Source organism: Herpailurus yagouaroundi, unplaced genomic scaffold (assembly GCF_014898765.1).
Source record: "Herpailurus yagouaroundi ecotype Mexico unplaced genomic scaffold, PumYag 222, whole genome shotgun sequence".
In the NCBI taxonomy this organism is placed as follows: Eukaryota; Metazoa; Chordata; class Mammalia; order Carnivora; family Felidae; genus Herpailurus; species Herpailurus yagouaroundi.
In genome coordinates this window covers 16,985,835-17,004,520 of record NW_024412453.1, presented here as the reverse complement: position 1 = coordinate 17,004,520, position 18,686 = coordinate 16,985,835, and the positions used below count along the sequence as shown (strand labels likewise).

The following is an 18,686-nucleotide window of genomic DNA, read 5'->3' as shown; positions in this document are numbered from 1 at the left end:
TACAGTGTTAAATTTTTTTTTTGAAATGAACATAACCTCAAGATTTTATTATCTTCATAATGTAACAAAATATGAAGCTTAGAACTGGATCACTTGGGACTCTGTCTTCTTATCTCCTCCCAGTGCAAAATGCTTGCATCTCTTAATAGCCAGCATTCTCTTAGATCTGCAGTTGGGCTCAACACATTCAAGCCTCAGCACAATCTTCTTTGTAGTTTTAGCCTTCTTCCAGAAAATCAGCTAAGTTTGCCCATCATGGCCACTCTGTTTCCTGTCACAACGCCACTTTCCCTGGGCATAAAGAGAATCTGCCTTTCTTGTACTGTGTCACTTTGTGGGGTTGGTGCTTGCCATGTTTCTTTCAGAAAGTCTGGCAGGTTTTAGGAACATTCACCATGGTTGTGAGAGCACTATCAGCACAGAAAGACTATACATGTGTTAAAATTTTTAAAAGAAAAAAATCACTCTCACTGAGAGTAAGAATAAATAAAGCTATTTTTATTAACAGATTATGTAACCGCCTACAGTTATATAGAATCCAAGAGAATAAACAGCTAAGGTTAGTATCTTGCTGGATAGAGGATCAGTGTATAAATCAATTACTTTCCTATATACCAGCAAAGTTAGAACATTACACAATTATTGCAAAAAAGATATTATTCAGTGACTAACAAAAGATGTGCAAGACCTTTATGGAAAGAAAGATGTCATAATTAAAGCACATTAAAGAAGACTTATAAAAACTCTCATCACAGATGGGATGACTCAGACTCGCAGAGTTGATTCTTCTCAGTTAATTTACAAATTTAATACAATTCTATTCACAATAACAACAGGGCTTATTTTGAAATCTGAAAAGGCTGATTTCAAAATGTATGTGAGGGGCCCCTGGATGGCTCAGTTAGTTGAGCAACTGACTCTTGATCTCAGCTCAGGTCTTGACCTAGGGGTCCTGAGTTCAAGCCCTGCATTGGGCTCTGTGCTGGGTGTAAAGCCTACTTAGAAAAAAACAAAACAAAACTGGAGGCACCTGGGTGGCTCAGTCTGTTAAGCATCTGACTCTTGACCTGGCTCAGGTCATGGTCTTACAGTTTCATGAGTCTAAGCCCTGCAAGGGTCTCTGTGCTGTCAGCGCAGAGCCTGCTTGGGATTCTGTCTTTTCCTCCCTCTCCCCTCCCCTGCTCGTGTTCTCATTCTCTCAAAATTAATAAACAAACTTTAAAAAATTAAAAATGTATGTGAAAGAGCAAAAGGTCAAGAATGCTCAAGACAGTTTTGAAGACCAGCAAATGTGGGAATTCAAAGCCTAGAGTTCTTTTGGTAGGACGTTACTGTTTACTCTTTCAACTTCTTCAATGATTAAATTCTATTTTCTGTCATGTCCCAATTTCAGCATTTCATCTTTCTCCAGAAATTTAATAATTTCATCTCGATTTTCAGATTTACTGCTCTATAGTTGTTTTATATTAGTTCTACTATGTCTCTTTTATTTTCCTTCTTAACATTTGTATTTTATATTTTTAAAATTCTACTGTTTCATATGAGCCACGCCAGTAATTGGATTCTCTCTTGTATCTCTTTTCCAACTGGTTGCAGTAAATGCTTAACTATTTTCTCAAAAATTTAAATTATGAAATAACAAAATATACATAGAAAAAATCTATGTAGAATAACATAATGAACACCTTTGCACCTACTACCCAATTAAATAAAATCTAACAAGTACAATTGAAGATCATGTGTACCACTTCCCATTCTTATTCCATTCCTTCTCTCTCCAAATTTAACCATTATCATGAGTTTGGTGTTCGTTGTGGGATTTTTTGGTAGTCAGAGCAGTGACTCAGGAATTTGATTACCTGGGTTCATACACCAGCTCCACTTCGTATTAGCTGTGTGGTCTTGAGCAATTTATTTAAGCTTTAGATTTTTCAGTTTTAGTCAAAAAAGCCCACCTTATGAGGTTTTTAAGGAGATTCAATAATTCACACAAAGATGCCTAGGACATCCTGGCTTTATTGAAGCATTAGGTAAATGTATGTGTGTACCAGTAAGTGTATAGCATTGCATGTATAGCATTGTTTTCCATATTTAATTTTTTTTACATAAAAGTTTTCCCATGATGGATTTTTTCTTCAGTCATTTTTGTTCATTCCCAAATTGGAAAGGAAGATGCAAAACTATCTCTATTAACAGATGACATGATCTTATTTACAGAAAGTCCTAAAGAATCCCTACAAAAACCCAACTATTAGAGTTAATAAACAAATTCAGCATCAGCAAAACTGAAAGGCAACCGACAGAATGGGAGAAGATATTTGCAAATGATATATCAGGTAAAGGGTTAGTATCCAAAATCTATAGAGAACTTATCAAACTCAACACCCAAAAAACAAATAATCCAGTGAAGAAATGGGCAAAAGACATGAATAGACACTTCTCCAAAGAAGACGTCCAGATGGCCGACCGACACATGAAAAAATACTCAACATCGCTCATCATCAGGGATATACAAATCAAAACCACAATGAGATATCACCTCACACCTGTCAGAAGGGCTCCCATTAACAACTCAAGCAACAACCGATGTTGGTGAGGATGTAGAGAGAGAGGATCTCTTTTGCACTGCTGGTGGGAATGCAAACTGGTGCAGCCGCTCTGGAAGACAGTATGGAGGTTCCTCAAAAAATTAAAAATAGAACTACCTTACAACCCAGGAATTGCACTACTAAGTATTTATCCAAGGGATACAGGTATGCTGTTTCAAAGGGACCAATGTTTATACCCCAATGTTTATAGCAGCACTATCGATAATAGCCAAAGTATGGAAAGAGCCCAATGTCCATCGATGGATGACTGGATAAAGAAGATGTGGTATGCATATACAATGTGGCAATCAAAAACAATGAAATTTTGTAATTTGCAGCTACGTGGATGGAACTAGAGGGTAATATGCTAAGCGAAATTAGAGAAAGACAAATATCTTATGACTTCATTCATATGAGGACTTTAAGATACAAAACAGATGAGCATAAGAGAAGAGAAGTGAAAATAATATAAAAATAGGGAGGGGGGCAAAACATAAGAAACTCTTAAATATGGAGAACAAACAGAGGGTTACTGGAGGGGCTGTGGGAGGGGGGATGGGCTAAATGGGTAAGGGGCATTAAGGAATCTACTCCTGAAATCATTGTTGCACTATATGCTAAGTAACTTGGGTGTAAATTAAAAAAAAAAGAAAAAGTAAATAAACAAATCCATCAAAGTTGCAGAATGCAAGATCAAGATACAAAACTCCGCTGTGTTTCTATGTATTACCAATGAACAATTTAAAAAGGAATTTAAGAAAACAATTCCCTTTACAATATGTCAAAAAGAAGAAAATATTTAGGAATAAATTTCACTAAGAAGATGCAACACGTGGGGCGCCTGGGTGGCGCAGTCGGTTGAGCGTCCGACTTCAGCCAGGTCACGATCTCGCGGTCCGTGAGTTCGAGCCCCGCGTCGGGCTCTGGGCTGATGGCTCAGAGCCTGGAGCCTGTTTCCGATTCTGTGTCTCCCTCTCTCTGCCCCTCCCCCGTTCATGCTCTGTCTTTCTCTGTCCCAAAAATAAATAAAACGTTGAAAAAAAAAAAGATGCAACACTTGTACACTAACAACTATAAAATACTGCTGTAATCAATTAAACAATACCAAAAGAATAGAAAGACGTTTCATGTCCATGGATTGGAAGTCTTAATATTATTAAGATGGCCATATTCTCCAAAGCAATCTACAGATTTAATGCAATCCCTGTCAAAATACTAAGTGCCTCTTTATAGAAATTGAAAAGTGAATCCTAAAATGAATAGGGAATTGCAAATAATCCTGAATAGCCAAAACAATCTTGAAAAAGAACACAGTTGGAGGACTCACTATTTCTGATTTCAAAAGTTATTACAAAGGTATAGTAACGAAAACGTGGTAAGATCAGTTGAATAGAAATAAGAGTCCAGGAACAAACCCATACATCTATGGTGAATTGATTTTTGACAGTAGTATCAAGACCGTTCAATGGAGAAAGAAGACTCTTGCCAACAAATGGTCCCAAGAAAACTGTATATAGACATGCCAAAGAGTCAGATTGCATACCTCACACTATATACAAAACTTAATTCAAATTGAAAAAAGACCTAAAATATAAGAGCTGAAACTGTACAACTCTTAAAAGAAAACATGTGGTTAAGTCTTCATGGCCTTGGATTTGGCAATGGATTCTTAGATCTGATACCAAAATGAAAACCAACAAAAGAAAGTAGATACTTTTGACCTCATCAAAATAAAAAAATTTTTGTGCTTCAAAGGACACTATGTAAAAAGTGAAATGACAGTCCACACAATGAGAGAAAATTTTTGTGAATCATATGTCTGATAAGGGTCTAGTGTCCAAAACATGTAAAGAACTCTTCAAACTCAACAGCAAAAAAGACAATCCAATTAAAAAATAGGGAAAGAACTTGAATAGACATTTGTCCAAAGAAGTTACACATATGGCCAACAAAGGCATGAAATGATGCCTCAACATCATTAGACCCTGGCGAAAGGAAAATCAAAACCACAATGACATACAGCTCACCCACTAGGGCTGCTATAATTTTTTTTTTAAGGAAAATAACAAGAATTGGTGAAATATGAAGAAACTGGAACCTTGACACATTTGTGGTAGGCCTATAAAATGGTACATTCTCTACGGAAAATAGTTCATCGGTTCCTCAAAAAGTTAAACACAGAATTGCCATGTGAACCAGTAATTCTACTCCTAGATATTTGAGGGAATTAGAAACATGTTTTATAAAGGAATTAGAAACATGTTTTCAAACAAAAACTCATACATGAATGTTCACAGCAGTACTATTCCTAATAGCCAAAAGGTGTAACCCACCCAAATGTTAATCCACTGATGAATGAGTAAATAAAATGTAGTATATTTATACATTTGAATATTATTAATCCATAAAAAGGAATTTAATACTGATATATACTACAATGGATGAATATTATGCTAAATGAAAGAAGTCAGACCCCAAAGGCTACATATTCTGTGATTCCTTATATATGAAAATCCTGGAATGGGCAGTCCCATATAGACAGAAAGGAGATTAGTGGTTGCAAGAGGATGAGGCCCAAGAGAGAATGGGGAGTAACTTCTTAATGGGCACAGGGATTCTCCTTTGGGATGATGAAAATATTCTGGACCTAGAGAGTGGCAATGATTGTACAACTTTGTGAATATAATAAACGTCACTGGATTTAACCCTTTAAATGGTTAAACTTGTGAATTCTGTTATGTGAATTTTAAAGATTTTATTTTTAAGTAATCTCTACACCCAATATGGGACTCAAAATCACAACCCTGAGATCAAGAGTCACATGCTCTATTGACTGAGCCAGGCAGATTTCTCTGTTACATGAATTTTATCTCAGTAAAAACTTGAGACATTAAAAATAGTTTTTATTTGGATATTTTTAAATGTTTATTTATTTTTGAGAGAGAGAGAGAGAGAGAGAGAGAGAGAGAGAGAGAGAGAGTTTGTGTGAGAGAGAGCAGGGGAGGGGAAGAAAGAAGGAGACAGAATCCAAAGCAGGCTCCATGCTGTCCACACAGAGCCCCATGGGGGGCTTGAACTAACGAACCGTGAGATCATGACCTGGGCCAAAGTCAGAAGCTTAACTGACAGAGCCAGCCAGGTGCCCCTGTTTGGATATTTTTAATTGTATAGAATTCATTCTTATTGTGTTTATCCAAACAATACAAAAGGCCATTAAGTTTTTTAAGAGATTTTATTTTTAAGTAATCTCTGCACCCAACTTGGGGCTCAAACTTACAACCTCTAGGTCAAAAGTTGCATGCTTCACTGACTGAGCCAGCCAGGTGCCCCAGAAGGCCATTTCAAAACAAGTTAATAATCTTTTTGTGGCAGGGACTACTGCTTGGCTACTCAATATCCAGTCTCCATTAATTGTAACACAATACTTATTTATATTGTTGGTGCTACATATGATATGATGTATGACGTGATAATTGTGACCAGGTAAAAACTACATTTCTCAGCCTCCTATGCAATTAGATTTCCTTATATGATTAAATCCTCATCCGTGAGTTGTGAGGGGAAGATACTGGTGGAGCTTCTAGGATAGCTTCCCCAAGAGGCAAAAACATCTTCCACCTTCCTTGCAGCAGTGGGGACATGATGAGTAGAGCACCTGCCGCCAGCTTAGACCATAGGTAGCCTTGAGGATAGAAGCCACTGATGAGGGTGGTGGAGCATGAAGGTGGAAGGAACCTGGACTGATGGTTGTTAATTTGCTACCACACTAAATCCTGATCGTTCATTTCTGAATTTGCTTTGTGTGAAGGAAAAATAACCCTGTATTTAATAAAATAATTAAGTTGAAAAAATAATAATTAAGTTGGATCACCTCATATTACATACAATGATGAAATCCCAAAGAATTAAACACTTAAATGTGAAAGATAAATCTGTCTGAAGAAAATGAAATGGGATGTATTTGTATATTAGGGACTGGAAAGAACTGTTAAAAGCACAAATCAACTTCAATGCAGGAAATGTATTAACTGGATTATATCAAAATTTAGGATTTTTGTTCAAAGTTCGGCATAGACTTAACTAGGGGGAAATATTTACAATGTCTATAACTGGCAAGGTTTAGGTGGACAGTACTAAGAACAATGGCCAATAAACAAGAAACACAAAGAAAAACTAAAAGCAGGCAGATGGTATGAAAATGCAATTTATAGAATAAGAAATTTAAAAAGCCAACACATCTGTTAAACCTCATTAGTAATCGGAAAAAGGCAGACTAAACTGTGATACTTTCATACCCAACACATTGGCAGACATTAGGACCTTTGGTTATAGTAGGTGTTGGCTCGGATGAAGGGAAATCACAAACCTTCATTTCTATGACTTCACTGGGAGTCATAGACTCTGTCAACCCATTGGCAGAATCAGTGCTCATAAGCATATCCCTGTTGCCCAGCAGTCTCCATCTAGAATGAACGAACATACATACATACATACGTACATATATACATATCCGTGATAGGCACTCATGCAGGTCCATGAAGGGATATGCACATGAATGTTCATTGCAGCATTGTTTGTGGTAATGGGAAATTAAGACAAGCTGTATGTTCACCCCTTGCGGAATGAAAAATAAACTATGATAGGTACGTATTCAGCATGAGAAACACTGAAGCAAATGGACCCGTGGCAACATGGTTGTGTTTTTTAAAACGTAAGTGAGAACACTGTCAAAAAAGAGAAGTTAAAAGGGAAGAAACAGAATGAAATCTATGGCAAATTCCATGGGCAGCAATTTAAAACATTTACATAGACAAGACAGCATTGTGTTTTACAAGGATACAATTAGACCCAAACACCTAACATGTCCACCAGAGGAGACAGAGCAGGTGACTATGAGTATGGAATGAGAGTGGGATTGGGAATAAACTGGAAAAGTTAATAAAATAAAATAAGTTAAATTAAAACAAGAGAAATCTTGTAGAGTCCATTGATGACAGTTTGTACAGTATTCCCTAGAGGTGCCATCATTCACTGAATTCCCCACTGGTGTTCATTGAGATGCTTCGATTTTTCATGAGCGTGGACTTTGTATTCAAATAGACCTAGTGTGAGCTTCTCTGCTGTGTACTAGCTATTTGTCTTGCACCGATTATGTAACACCTTGGAGCCTTAGTTTCTCTTCGTGGAGCAGGAATGTCTGCCTGGTGTGGTCATCGTGATAATGTTTGCAAAACTGCTGAGCGCAGCGTCTGGTACAAGCTAGCAAGCGGGGCTGATGACTATGAGACACTTGCCAAGACAGACCCACAGGGCGGGGAGCCCCCCTCAATGGGGGCCATGCCCATTTTGCTCACACCTGGACCCCTCCAGCAGGTGGCACACTGTGTACCCTCAGTGATCACTCTTTTGCATGACATGGTTTCTAGGTCAACGGTTTCCAGGGTAATTTATCTCCCATGACATCTAATGACCTAATCAGTTGCCAGTCACCTTGTACGTATTTATTTAGTGTCATTTGTAAGCGATTTCTCTCCACACAGCATGGTGTCATTGTCTAAGTTTCACGCCCCTGATGCGTGGTTTATGTTAGGGCCAGAGACAGCGGGAATCCCCTTCTCCCCCTTCCCTCCCTGGAAAAACACTCAAAGACAACGTCTCCCAGAAGAGGAGTCAAACATACTCATTGCCGCATAGGGTGGTCAGTTTGTGCCCAGTGAGTAAACACTGGAGCCGTCACTGTTTAACACTAAGCATGTCACGTAATCACTTCCTGTTCCGTTTACCCATCTACCAAGTGGGGATAAGACTACCTGCTTTAACCACCCAGAAAGTACTTTAAAGGGGCAACTGGGGGGCTTCGTCGGTTAAGCGTCTGACTTCAGCTCAGGTCATGATCTCACACTTGGTGGGTTCGAGCCACTGCTGTCAGCACAGAGCCCGCTTCGGATCCTCTGTTTCCTTCTCTCTCTCTGGTCCTACCCCGCTCGTGCTCTCTCTCTCTAAAAGTGGATAAACACTAAAAAAAAAGGGGGGGGGGAAAAGGAAAGCATTGTAACAACTGAGATGATATGAAAGTACCTTAAAAGGGACAAAATTATATCCTCAGTAACCATTTAAGGAGTGTGGTGATTCTTTTTTTTTTTTTTTTAATTTTTTTTTTAACGTTTATTTATTTTTGAGAGAGAGAGAGACAGAGCATGAACGGGGGAGGGTCAGCGAGAGGGAGACACAGAATCTGAAACAGGCTCCAGGCTCTGAGCTGTCCGCACAGAGCCCGACGTTGGGCGCGAACTCACGGACCGCGAGATCATGACCTGAGCCGAAGTCGGCCGCTCAACCGACTGAGCCACCCAGGCGCCCCAGGAGTGTGGTGATTCTTATTACTCATTAGTTAGTAATGTGTGTTTGGGACGGGCCTGAGGTGAAAGATGGAGAGGGTTCTTCAGGGACATCTCCCCCCTGCCCCCACCGCCCCGTTTGCTGGCCACGCTGGTGCTTAGTGCTAATTGCCTTTGGGGGATGGTTGTGCCCCCCTGGGCTCTGCAGAAGGAGCCAGAACCAGCCAGGCTTCCAGGCAGCAGGGCCTGTGCTTCTCAGATGGCCAAGGCCGGCCCCAGGGTTAAAAGCCTGCGCTCCCAACTCGTGGGCAAGGAGCAGCCACATGGCACATCGTCCTTTCTGATCATCACCCTCTCATTTGATCCACCAAGGACAGCGTGATGGATTTGGGAGAGCCCTGAAGCCAAAGGTATATTTCCATGAAAATCTGCAGGCTTTTATGAATAGAGACTTCAGAGTATATGGAAGAGAGGCGAAAAGGGAAAAACGATGGGGAAAGGAAGGAGAAAAGAGAGAGTATGGAAGGAATCGCTTTTTTAAAGGCACAGGTGTTGGAATCTTCCCACAGGAGAAAGGTTGGAAGTAACATGGTAATGGAGCCCCGAGCCCGTTTGTGACCTTGTCCATCAGCTGAGAGAAGAGATGGGAGGGGGAACTATTCGAGCTGTGAAGGGAAGTTTTGAAACTACACATGAGGAACTCTTTGACAAAGTCATTTCTTTTCCTTCTTTTTTTTTTTTTAATGTTTATTTATTTTTGAGAGAGAGACAGAGACAGAGCGTGAGCAAGGGAGGGAGGTCAGAGAGAGGGAGACACAGAATGTGAAGCAGGTTCCAAGCTCTGAGCTGTCAGCACGGATCCCGACGCGGGGCTCGAACTCACAAACCGTGAGATCATGACCTGAGCCAAAGTCAGACACTCAGACACCGACTGAGCCACCCAGGCGCCCCTAACAAAGTCATTTCTAAAATGGTCCAGGAGAGGAGCTGGGAAATTCTCAACTATGAGGATTAAAAAAAACAAAACAAAACACTTTAGCATACATACCCGTGTCCTAAGAACAGCATCCTCAGCAGAAGAAGGTCATGGAAGGCTTCGGTACAGTCCAGTGCCCTCAGGCAGGCAAATCTCTAAGCCCATCTTTTTCTCCCATGTGTTATCGTACTGAAATCTAAAAATGTCCAGTCATAATATCTCTTGCTTTTAATTGAAACCTAGTTTGCTTTTCACACATAAGGAGAGCACCTGCTCTCACACATCTTTAAAATCCCCTCACTATCGTGAAGACACTAACTGGAAGGGAAAGCCAAAGCAAACCTCCCTTCACCCACCTCTTAAACGAGTTAGCCTCGTAGCCGTTCTCCATAGGATCTAGTTCCTTCTGCCCCCTCCTCTGTAAAACTCTGCACATGTTCCGTGTCTTTTAAACCGTCAGGCAAATCAGGTAAGAACTTCCCCTAAGGAACTGCCCAGGCAGCACAAGGCAGAGCACTCTCCCCCTGGCCCTCACATCAAACATTCTGGGTTTCCTTTGACGACACCCGTTACAAGGAACTGTCACCAGCTTGCAGAGACGTGTAACCTGGAGAGCTATTCCCGGAACCCCCTGCTTATCCCGCCAGTTCCATTCTCAGTCTGAGGTGTTCAGTTTGTATACCTGGGTGATATGTGGCCATGCGTTTAGCCCTTTTTCTATTTGGTGAGACCCTATGCTCATTAGAACTGCCACCCGAGCCAGGCTCATGGTCCCTGCAGCCAGGATTGTTCTAACAGGAGCATCAGAAACCAATTTTAAGGAAACTTGGTTGTCTTCCCTGATGTGAACGTCAAAAGTTAAAGTCCCCTTCAGACGGCATTTTCCCCCTTCACTCCTCTTTACAACTGATTTCTTAGATTTCAATATTTTTAAACTGCGGTGCCCCTTAGGCATTACACGTCCCACAAGTTTAGTTTTGAACTGTCACCTTTCTCACTTATTGGTCCTATCTTACCTCTTTTAAGATTCCAACTCCCTCATCTCTAATTCTCGGATTCTAAGATTTGGAGATAAAATTCCTGTTAATCTGATCAAATACCTGAGACCTTCTGACTGGAGAGATTTTGATTGTATTTCACCTTAGGCTTCACCCTTCTACACAAAGTGTGTTTTGTTTTGGGTTCTTGTGGGCCATTCTGCCGCAGTGTCGTTCTCCACAGAAAACCCTGTTTCCCGTTCTGAGCAGGTCGTCGAGAAAGAGTCACTTAGAACTTCCATGCAAGATAGTCAGACACAAACTGGGCTCTCCAGAGTAGCACTGCCAACGACCTCCCAAATAAATGAAATACCGAAAACACGTCTAAAAACTTCTCTACCAGGATTGGGAATTTACAGTTGGGTTTGTTTGTTGATGATGACTCACTTTCACTTTAGTGCTCGGGCTCACATTAAAGCAAGGCTTGGATTCTCAGAACACACAGTCACCAATGGGGAGTGCCAGCAGCTCGGGAGCAAATTTCCACGACAGGAGGCAGCCAACCCCGATCCCAGATGCGGCACCTAATCCACAAGTGGTCAGTGAAGAGTTGTGGGATTTAGAGCAGGCAGAAAACTGGGTAAAGGTGGGAAATTACAATATCCAGGATTCTTTTTGAGATACAGATCTTGGCTCCTTTTCTCAATATCCTGAACATTCAGTCCAAATTCACAGGCAGGCCAGGATGGTAACCATCTATGTATCATAGGAGCCATTCTTGAAAATCATTCTGTACGCAAGCAACCTCCATCTGGGTGCCCCCTCCCCCCGCCTAAATTGCCCCATAAATGGTGTACCCTTTGCATTCAATATTGTCCTCTCTGGGCTTCTCTTAGAATGCCAGTAGTTCTGGATCAGTTTAACATTCCCAAATTATGACAGAAATAGGAACAAGGGAAGAGACCTTCGAGGGAGGAAAGTACCCTGAAGAGCAGTTGAGTTGCTGAATTCAGACTGGAAGTTATACTCACATTGGCTTGGGGAGTTTGTCAAGCTCAGGCCAAGAGTCTAGCTGGTCTGGCATTTCCTTCTGCATTTTCTGGGGGCTGAGGTTGATAGCTTCCCACTCTTGGTACAGCTTTTTCTTTTCAGTTTTGGCTGATTTCTTCTTGGGATAAAAATTCCATATGCACAGAGCACAGTCTGAAAGAAATTTTGGCATCTCTGAGCTTCCACAAAGCACCAGACACCCAAAGACCTGACAGTTTGTGGAAAGAGATGAGCAGTGTCTGTTTGTTTCTTTCCCCTAGAGGGATACAAGAGGGAGGCACTTCTACTATCCAGAGGTAGTGAGATGGGCTTCAGGAAGAACTTACGAAGAGAAAGATGAGCTGGCCCTCAGATGGTCACTCAGTTCCTCAGCTACCTTAAATTCTTCTTTTTTAAATGTTTATTTATTTTTGGGAGAGTGAGAGTGAGCGGGGGAGGGGTACAGAAAGATTGGGAGAGAGGATCTGGAGCAGACTCTGCGGTGACAGCAGTGTGCCCGATGCGGGGCTTGACCTCACCAACCACGAGATCATGACCTGAGCCAAAGTTGGACCCTCAACTGACTGAGCCACCCAGGTGCCCCAGCTACCTTAAGTCTTAAATGAAAAAGATAAGTAGTCACCTCCACTTGAGGTATAACATAGAGGCATGGAGGTGGGTTGAAAAGTCCTCTGAAATGCTTACCATCCCTGACTCACTAGAGGGATGCTATTGCTGACTTAAACCTACAATTAGAAGCGATGTCCCTTCTGACTTCTAGGTGGAAGCTATCATCCGGATTGCCAGTATTTTGGCAAGTAATTGATGGAAAGGACAGTTATTGGGGTCTTTAGCCAAGAGATGTGGCCAACTGGTCACCACCTGGTGCACCAGAAGTAGCAAACACACCAGCACACTTCCCTTGAGTAGCGTCTCCCAGCAAGCTTGCTCTTTGGGTGTGGCAACCAGGGTTCCTGTGGAACACATCTTGGTCCAGAGAAAGAGGAAGAGAATTTGCTCCCAGTCTTCAGTGTCCAGATGAGGACAGCTGCCTCAAAGACTGCTTTCTTCTCGAGTTTGTTTTATTTAGTTTAAAAAAATTTTTAAATGTTTATTCTATTTTTTAGAGAGAGAGAGAGAGAGAGAGAGAGAGAGAGAGAGAGAGAGAGAGAAAGCAGGGAAGGGGCAGAGAGAGAGGGAGACACAGGATCCGAAGCAGGCTCCTGGCTCTGAGCTGTTAGCCCAGAGCCCGACGTGAGGTTCGAACCCACGAACCGTGTGATCATGACCGGAGCCAAAGTCGGCGCTTAACTGACTGAGCCACCCAGGCGCCCCAGGTTTGCTTTATTTATTAAAGAAGGTAAAAGGGCTTTGGCTTATGATTTTCAACAAAGCCTAGGTCATACCCAAAGGAGATGCTAATGGGCCCATTATTAACAAGAGCTATTTTTTGTGTGTGAGATGGTAAGACTTACTCCATAGTTTAGACATGAGCATGGGGTCCTATACATCAAAGGGTCAAGGATATCCTCTGAGATCTTCTAGTTTCCTTTACTAATAATGGGTTCCGATTAGCTGAAATAACCCCATTTTGGATAAGTGCTGTTTATTTCTTTAGTCTGTTCCACCTAAACTTACTTAGGCTTATGTGAAGCTTTGTTTATTTGAAGTCCTACTTTTAGCTCCTCTTAACTTACATGTTTGTATCTTCTGTGTTTGGTGAATAAGTCTGTATTCACTCTTCCACCTTTTTTTTTTTTTTCATGATTTTATAGACTCATCATGTTCTTCTTCACACATCTTTCTGGATCAGGAGTTTTCACCATGGATGGGGGGAGATGTAGGAGAGGGAGAAACATTCATCAGAAACTTCTGGAGGGCTTTTCCAAAGACAGCGGGTCTGCTTCCCCCTCCCCTGAGCATATCAAAACCTTGGCTAGGGAAATGTGTATTTAAAGAATTTCTACATGTAATTCTAAGGTGAATTCCCTCCATCCTTGTAACCACTGTGCTGAACTGAAGATCCCTAGTCCCCTGCTTCTTCATAAGGCACGTCTTTCATTACAGCAATAGCTCGTGTTCGCCATCTGGGTGACCTAACATTTCCATTCATGTGATACCGATAGAGGGTGGGGATTGCACGAACCTTTGCGGTCATAAAATTTAAGTTGGTACTTAAATCTGATGCCCAGAAAACTATTGGACCCTCTCTCACGCAGAGCAGCCTTATCCTTCTTTTTCACTTGCGTTTCTCTCAGCAAGTGGCCGTCTCCCCGGACAGACTCTTCAAGTGACTCAACAAGCAGAATGGCAGAGGCCAACAACAGCTTTTCGGAGGGCTTCATCCTGATGGGTATATCTGAGCATCCCCAGCTGGAGATCGTCTTTTTCATAGTCATTCTCTTCTCTTACTCGCTGACCCTAGTTGGGAATTCGACCATCATCCTGCTCTCCTGCCTGGATGCCCGGCTCCACACCCCCATGTACTTCTTCCTCAGCAACCTCTCCTCCCTGGACCTCGCTTTTACTACCAGCTCGGTCCCCCAAATGCTGACCAACTTATGGGGACCAGATAAGACTATAAGCTATGCCGGCTGTGTGATCCAGCTCTATGTTTTCCTCTGGCTAGGGGCCACTGAGTGCATCCTGCTCGTGGTGATGGCATTCGACCGCCATGTGGCAGTTTGCCAGCCCCTGCGCTACACCGTCATCGTGAGCCCTCGGCTCTGCTGGCTGCTGGCTGCCATTGCATGGCTGGGCGGCTTGAGCAACTCCATGATCCAGTCAACGTTCACTCTCCAGCTCCCATTGTGTGGGCACCGGAGGGTGGACAACTTCCTGTGTGAGGTGCCTGCCATGATCAGACTGGCCTGTGGAGACACAAGTCTCAATGAGGCCGTGCTCAATGGTGTCTGCACCTTCTTCACTGCCGTCCCGCTGAGCATCATCCTGATCTCCTACTGCTCCATAGCTCGGGCAGTGCTGAAGATCCGCTCAGCTGAGGGACAGAGAAAGGCCTTTAATACTTGCCTTTCCCATCTGGTGGTGGTGCTCCTCTTCTATGGGTCAGCTATCTACGGGTACCTCCTTCCGGCTAAGACCAGCCACCAGGGCCGGGGCAAATTCATTTCCCTCTTCTACTCTGTGGTCACCCCAACGGTGAACCCTCTCATCTACACTCTGAGAAACAAGGAGGTAAAGGCGGCACTGAGGAGGCTGCTGGGAAAGGGAAGAGAACTCGGCTGAGAGGAGGGAAAGCTCCATCATGTATCCCCTCTTCTTCTCTACACACTTTTTCTCATTCTCGCTCTGGCCAGATGAACATGAGGAGGACTAACCCTACTACGGCCAAGACGTGTTCCCAGTAGCCCTAAGCTGTTAAGGCATGGCTAGTGTTGTTTCTAGTACTCTACACTTGGTCACTAAACATCCCGTGGACTACAGGTAACGGAGTAGATGTGTCCCATCAACAGCTCACGGGTTGTTGATTTAGTACAGACCTGGCTCACTGTCTCTATGGTCCACATACTATTTGTTACCTGTAATAGAATATTACAAATGTTTATATTTCTAGAGATTTCTGTGCTTTTCTTTACTTAAAAAATTTTAATGTTTATCTAATTTTGAGAGAGAGAAAGAGAGAGAGAGCGAGCAGGGGAAGGGCAGAGAGAGAGGGAGACACAGAATCCGAAGCAGGCTCCAGGCTCCGAGCTGTCAGCACAGAACCCGACGCGGGGCTCGAACTCACAAACTGCGACAATGTGACCTGAACCAAAATCAGATGCTTAACTACCTGAGCCTGAGTCACCCAGGCACCCCACTGTACTTTTCTTTAAAAAGCACTGCCACTTGCAATATCTATATACAATGATGCTATGCTTTGATAAAATCAAGGCAGATATGATTAACCCCAAGTGAAAATTCAAACAATTCATCTTTGTACCATATCCATTCATCACTTTTCTCATCTCTCCTTCTCTCTTCCCAGTATGCCCGTCTGTCTACCCATACTTCCTACCTATATGTTCCTTTGTCGTCTTACTTACCCTGTCCTTTATGTCTACCTCCCACCTTCTGCTTCATCTAATATTTAATGTGAATAAAGAAAGACTATTTTTCTCTCAAATAAACCTATTTGTTTAAATTGCCTCCTCCTAAAACCCAACCCTGAGACTTGCTACCAGCATTTGGATATGTTAGTATGGTTGCTGGATTATGAGAGGCTCTGAGATTCCTTAAGCATGTTTGAGCACCAAAAAAAAAAAAAAAAAAATCATCTATCTATGAAGCATGTCCTCTACCTCCAGATCTAGTTTTGCAGCCGAATTAAACTTGTGAAATGAACCGCTTTTAGGTTTACCACTTCGGAGTTATCCTGTTCCTTGGACAATGCCAACTAAATAATGACAAATATCCCCCTTTTCACATATCTAAAATGCCTCCCCTCAAAGACATCTAGTTATAGTATCCCATCGTGAATTGGTTTTTCCAGTTGTAGACGGGAGCCATGACCTATATTCTCAATTTTCCACTCAGTAATATTTGAAGTGTGTCTCTACTGGCATTATCCTCGTCATTTGTCAGAGTCTTGAGACTGGCAAGTTCACAGTTTTTATTTATCAGCACACTTAGAGTAGATGAAGTTCTCAGAAGATACAATCACAATAACTAAGCTCTTAAGGGAATTTATAAACTAGAATGCCAGTGGATTCATTTATGAGAACTTTAACCCCCAAGTGGACTGGGCAGTCATATTCTTAATTACTAAATAACTTGGGAGAAAACAAGAGGAAAATAGGGATTCCTTAAACACTTTGGAGCAATTCAGGTATCCCTATCAAAAATACAGAATATTTCGAATCTAACTTGATGTTAGGGGCTAATAAAACACAGGGGATTGGAGGAGGAAAAGCGAACTGCCATGCTGGGTTTCCTCCCACAATCACTCTGCGCATGCGCTCTCTCACTCTTAACAATGTAGCTGTCTAGTTACTCTGCCCTTGGAATAGGAGGCAGCAGATAACCTAGAAAATTCATAATAATAGGAGCTAAGAGGCATTTTGGTGTACTCTGCAATTGATGAGATATGGTAGCTAGTGGATATGATGTCTCCAGCACTCCCTTTCGTCATCTATAAAATGAATACAATAGCCAGGAGCAACGTTGTAAGGACCGAACAGATAATATATGTGGGAGAATGTTTAGTGAAAACTGCTCAGTGTCATATTTAATCAAAGTGTAATTGTTTACTAGGGAGGTTTATCAGTCTGTTTCACAACCCACCTCTTTTCATTTATATCCCGATCCAGAAAACCCCTTCAATGAGCTACCAGTGTCTTCATAAATGATGGAAGGATGGAGACGCCAGAGTAAAGGCAGAGACCATAGAGAAGACTCCACCGTTACTTCCCTCAAACTCCACATCCCAATCTATCTGCTCCCTCTTCAAAATATATCCAGAATATCCCAATCGAGGATAACACACACATATAAAAAAAAATTAGGAAAGTTGGGCCCCTGGGTGGCTCAGTCAGTTAAGCCTCCCACTGCAGCTCAGGTCATGATTCCATGGTTGTGAGTTCGAGCCCTGCATCTGGCTGTCTGCGCTCAGCACAGAGCCGGCTTCAGATCCTCTGCCTCCCTCTCTCTCTGCCCCCCACCCCACTCACACACACACTCTCTCTCTCTCTCAAAAATAAATAAACATTTTTTTAAATCAAGAAAGTATTTCAATGTCCACCAAAATGGAAATGATTGAAGATTGATTATATTATGGTACATGATTAAACACAGCAGCCTAAAAATGAAAATGCGGTGGATATATTGAAATAGGAAGACTTCAAGATAAAGTAAGTGGGCAAAGTTGTGTATGCAGGTACAGGAAGATAAACACACAAGTAACAGTTATTTCCTCTATATAGAGACAGAGTGTTGCTTGTGAAAAAAGGAACAGAAGAGATTTCCTTTTAATATGACAATGATTTGGTACTCACGGAATATTAAAAAATGAAACAGGGAAGAAAACACTGGGTTGGAAGAGAGTTCTAGCCCTACTTCTGTCTTTAGGCAGTCACTTGAAAGCTGTCTTTGTTTTCCCTTCTAGAGAATGAAAATAGTAATACTGTTGACTTCATAGTGTTACAGGAGGGTGGGAGAGACGCCGGTCCTTGTCTCATAGAGTCGAAGAATGAATCTCGTGGACAACAGAGTGGGCAAAGACACAGAGTGATAGAGTTTATTGAAGGAAAGTATGAAGCTCTTGAGAGTGAGAGGGGTCCCGACTAGGTAGCCGCTGAGGATTTTTGTCCCTGGCTTTTTATTGAGACCTTAACAGAAGGTTTGTGAGACTGCACGAATGGCATCTAGGCCGGCAGGTCCAGAATACATTTATCTCACCCTTTCCCACCCACCCCCCAAATTCCGCTGCTGCTGCTTCTTCAGGCTCCCACTTGTAGGTGCATCCTGCCTCCCTGAAGGTCCTTTAGGTCTCCCTGCCTAAAGTTAACATTTCCGACTCAACAGGATGGTTGTTAGGATTCCTTAGTATGAACGTGTTTACAACGGGGCTTAGCATACCGCTAGCGTGACGGTTTTTGATCACTGTCGCTGTCACCTGTGAAAAACCCACTGAGCAACACCAAGGTTAGAAAGAGAACCCGTCAAAGTGTAACAAGCAGAACCACCTGGCCAACATAACAGCAGTAACCAATAGGAGAGCGTTAACAAGCGCCCAAATCCCGCCCCCACCCCGCGTCCTCTCCAACACCATGAATGGTCC

The 18,686-nt window shown here is 42.3% G+C and overlaps 1 protein-coding gene and 1 pseudogene across 2 annotated transcripts in view; one reads left to right on the top strand and one right to left on the bottom strand.

The window, feature by feature from the left end:
• Window positions 1-17,421, top strand: part of OR2C1 (olfactory receptor family 2 subfamily C member 1) — a 31,266-nt gene extending 13,845 nt beyond the window's left edge. The window contains exon 3 of one of the 2 annotated variants that reach the window (XR_005785714.1): window positions 17,218-17,421. Coding sequence is in view for 1 of the 2 variants with exons in the window: in XM_040459210.1 (XP_040315144.1) it covers window positions 14,216-15,154 (939 nt within the window). In the remaining variant the exon portion in view is untranslated. Of the gene's footprint in view, window positions 1-14,166; window positions 15,476-17,217 lie in introns of those variants that run through there. The other variant, XM_040459210.1, reaches the window with a different exon arrangement.
• On the bottom strand, window positions 13-412 carry LOC121019618 (60S ribosomal protein L36a-like; annotated as a pseudogene).
• Window positions 17,422-18,686: the final 1,265 nt, after the last annotated feature.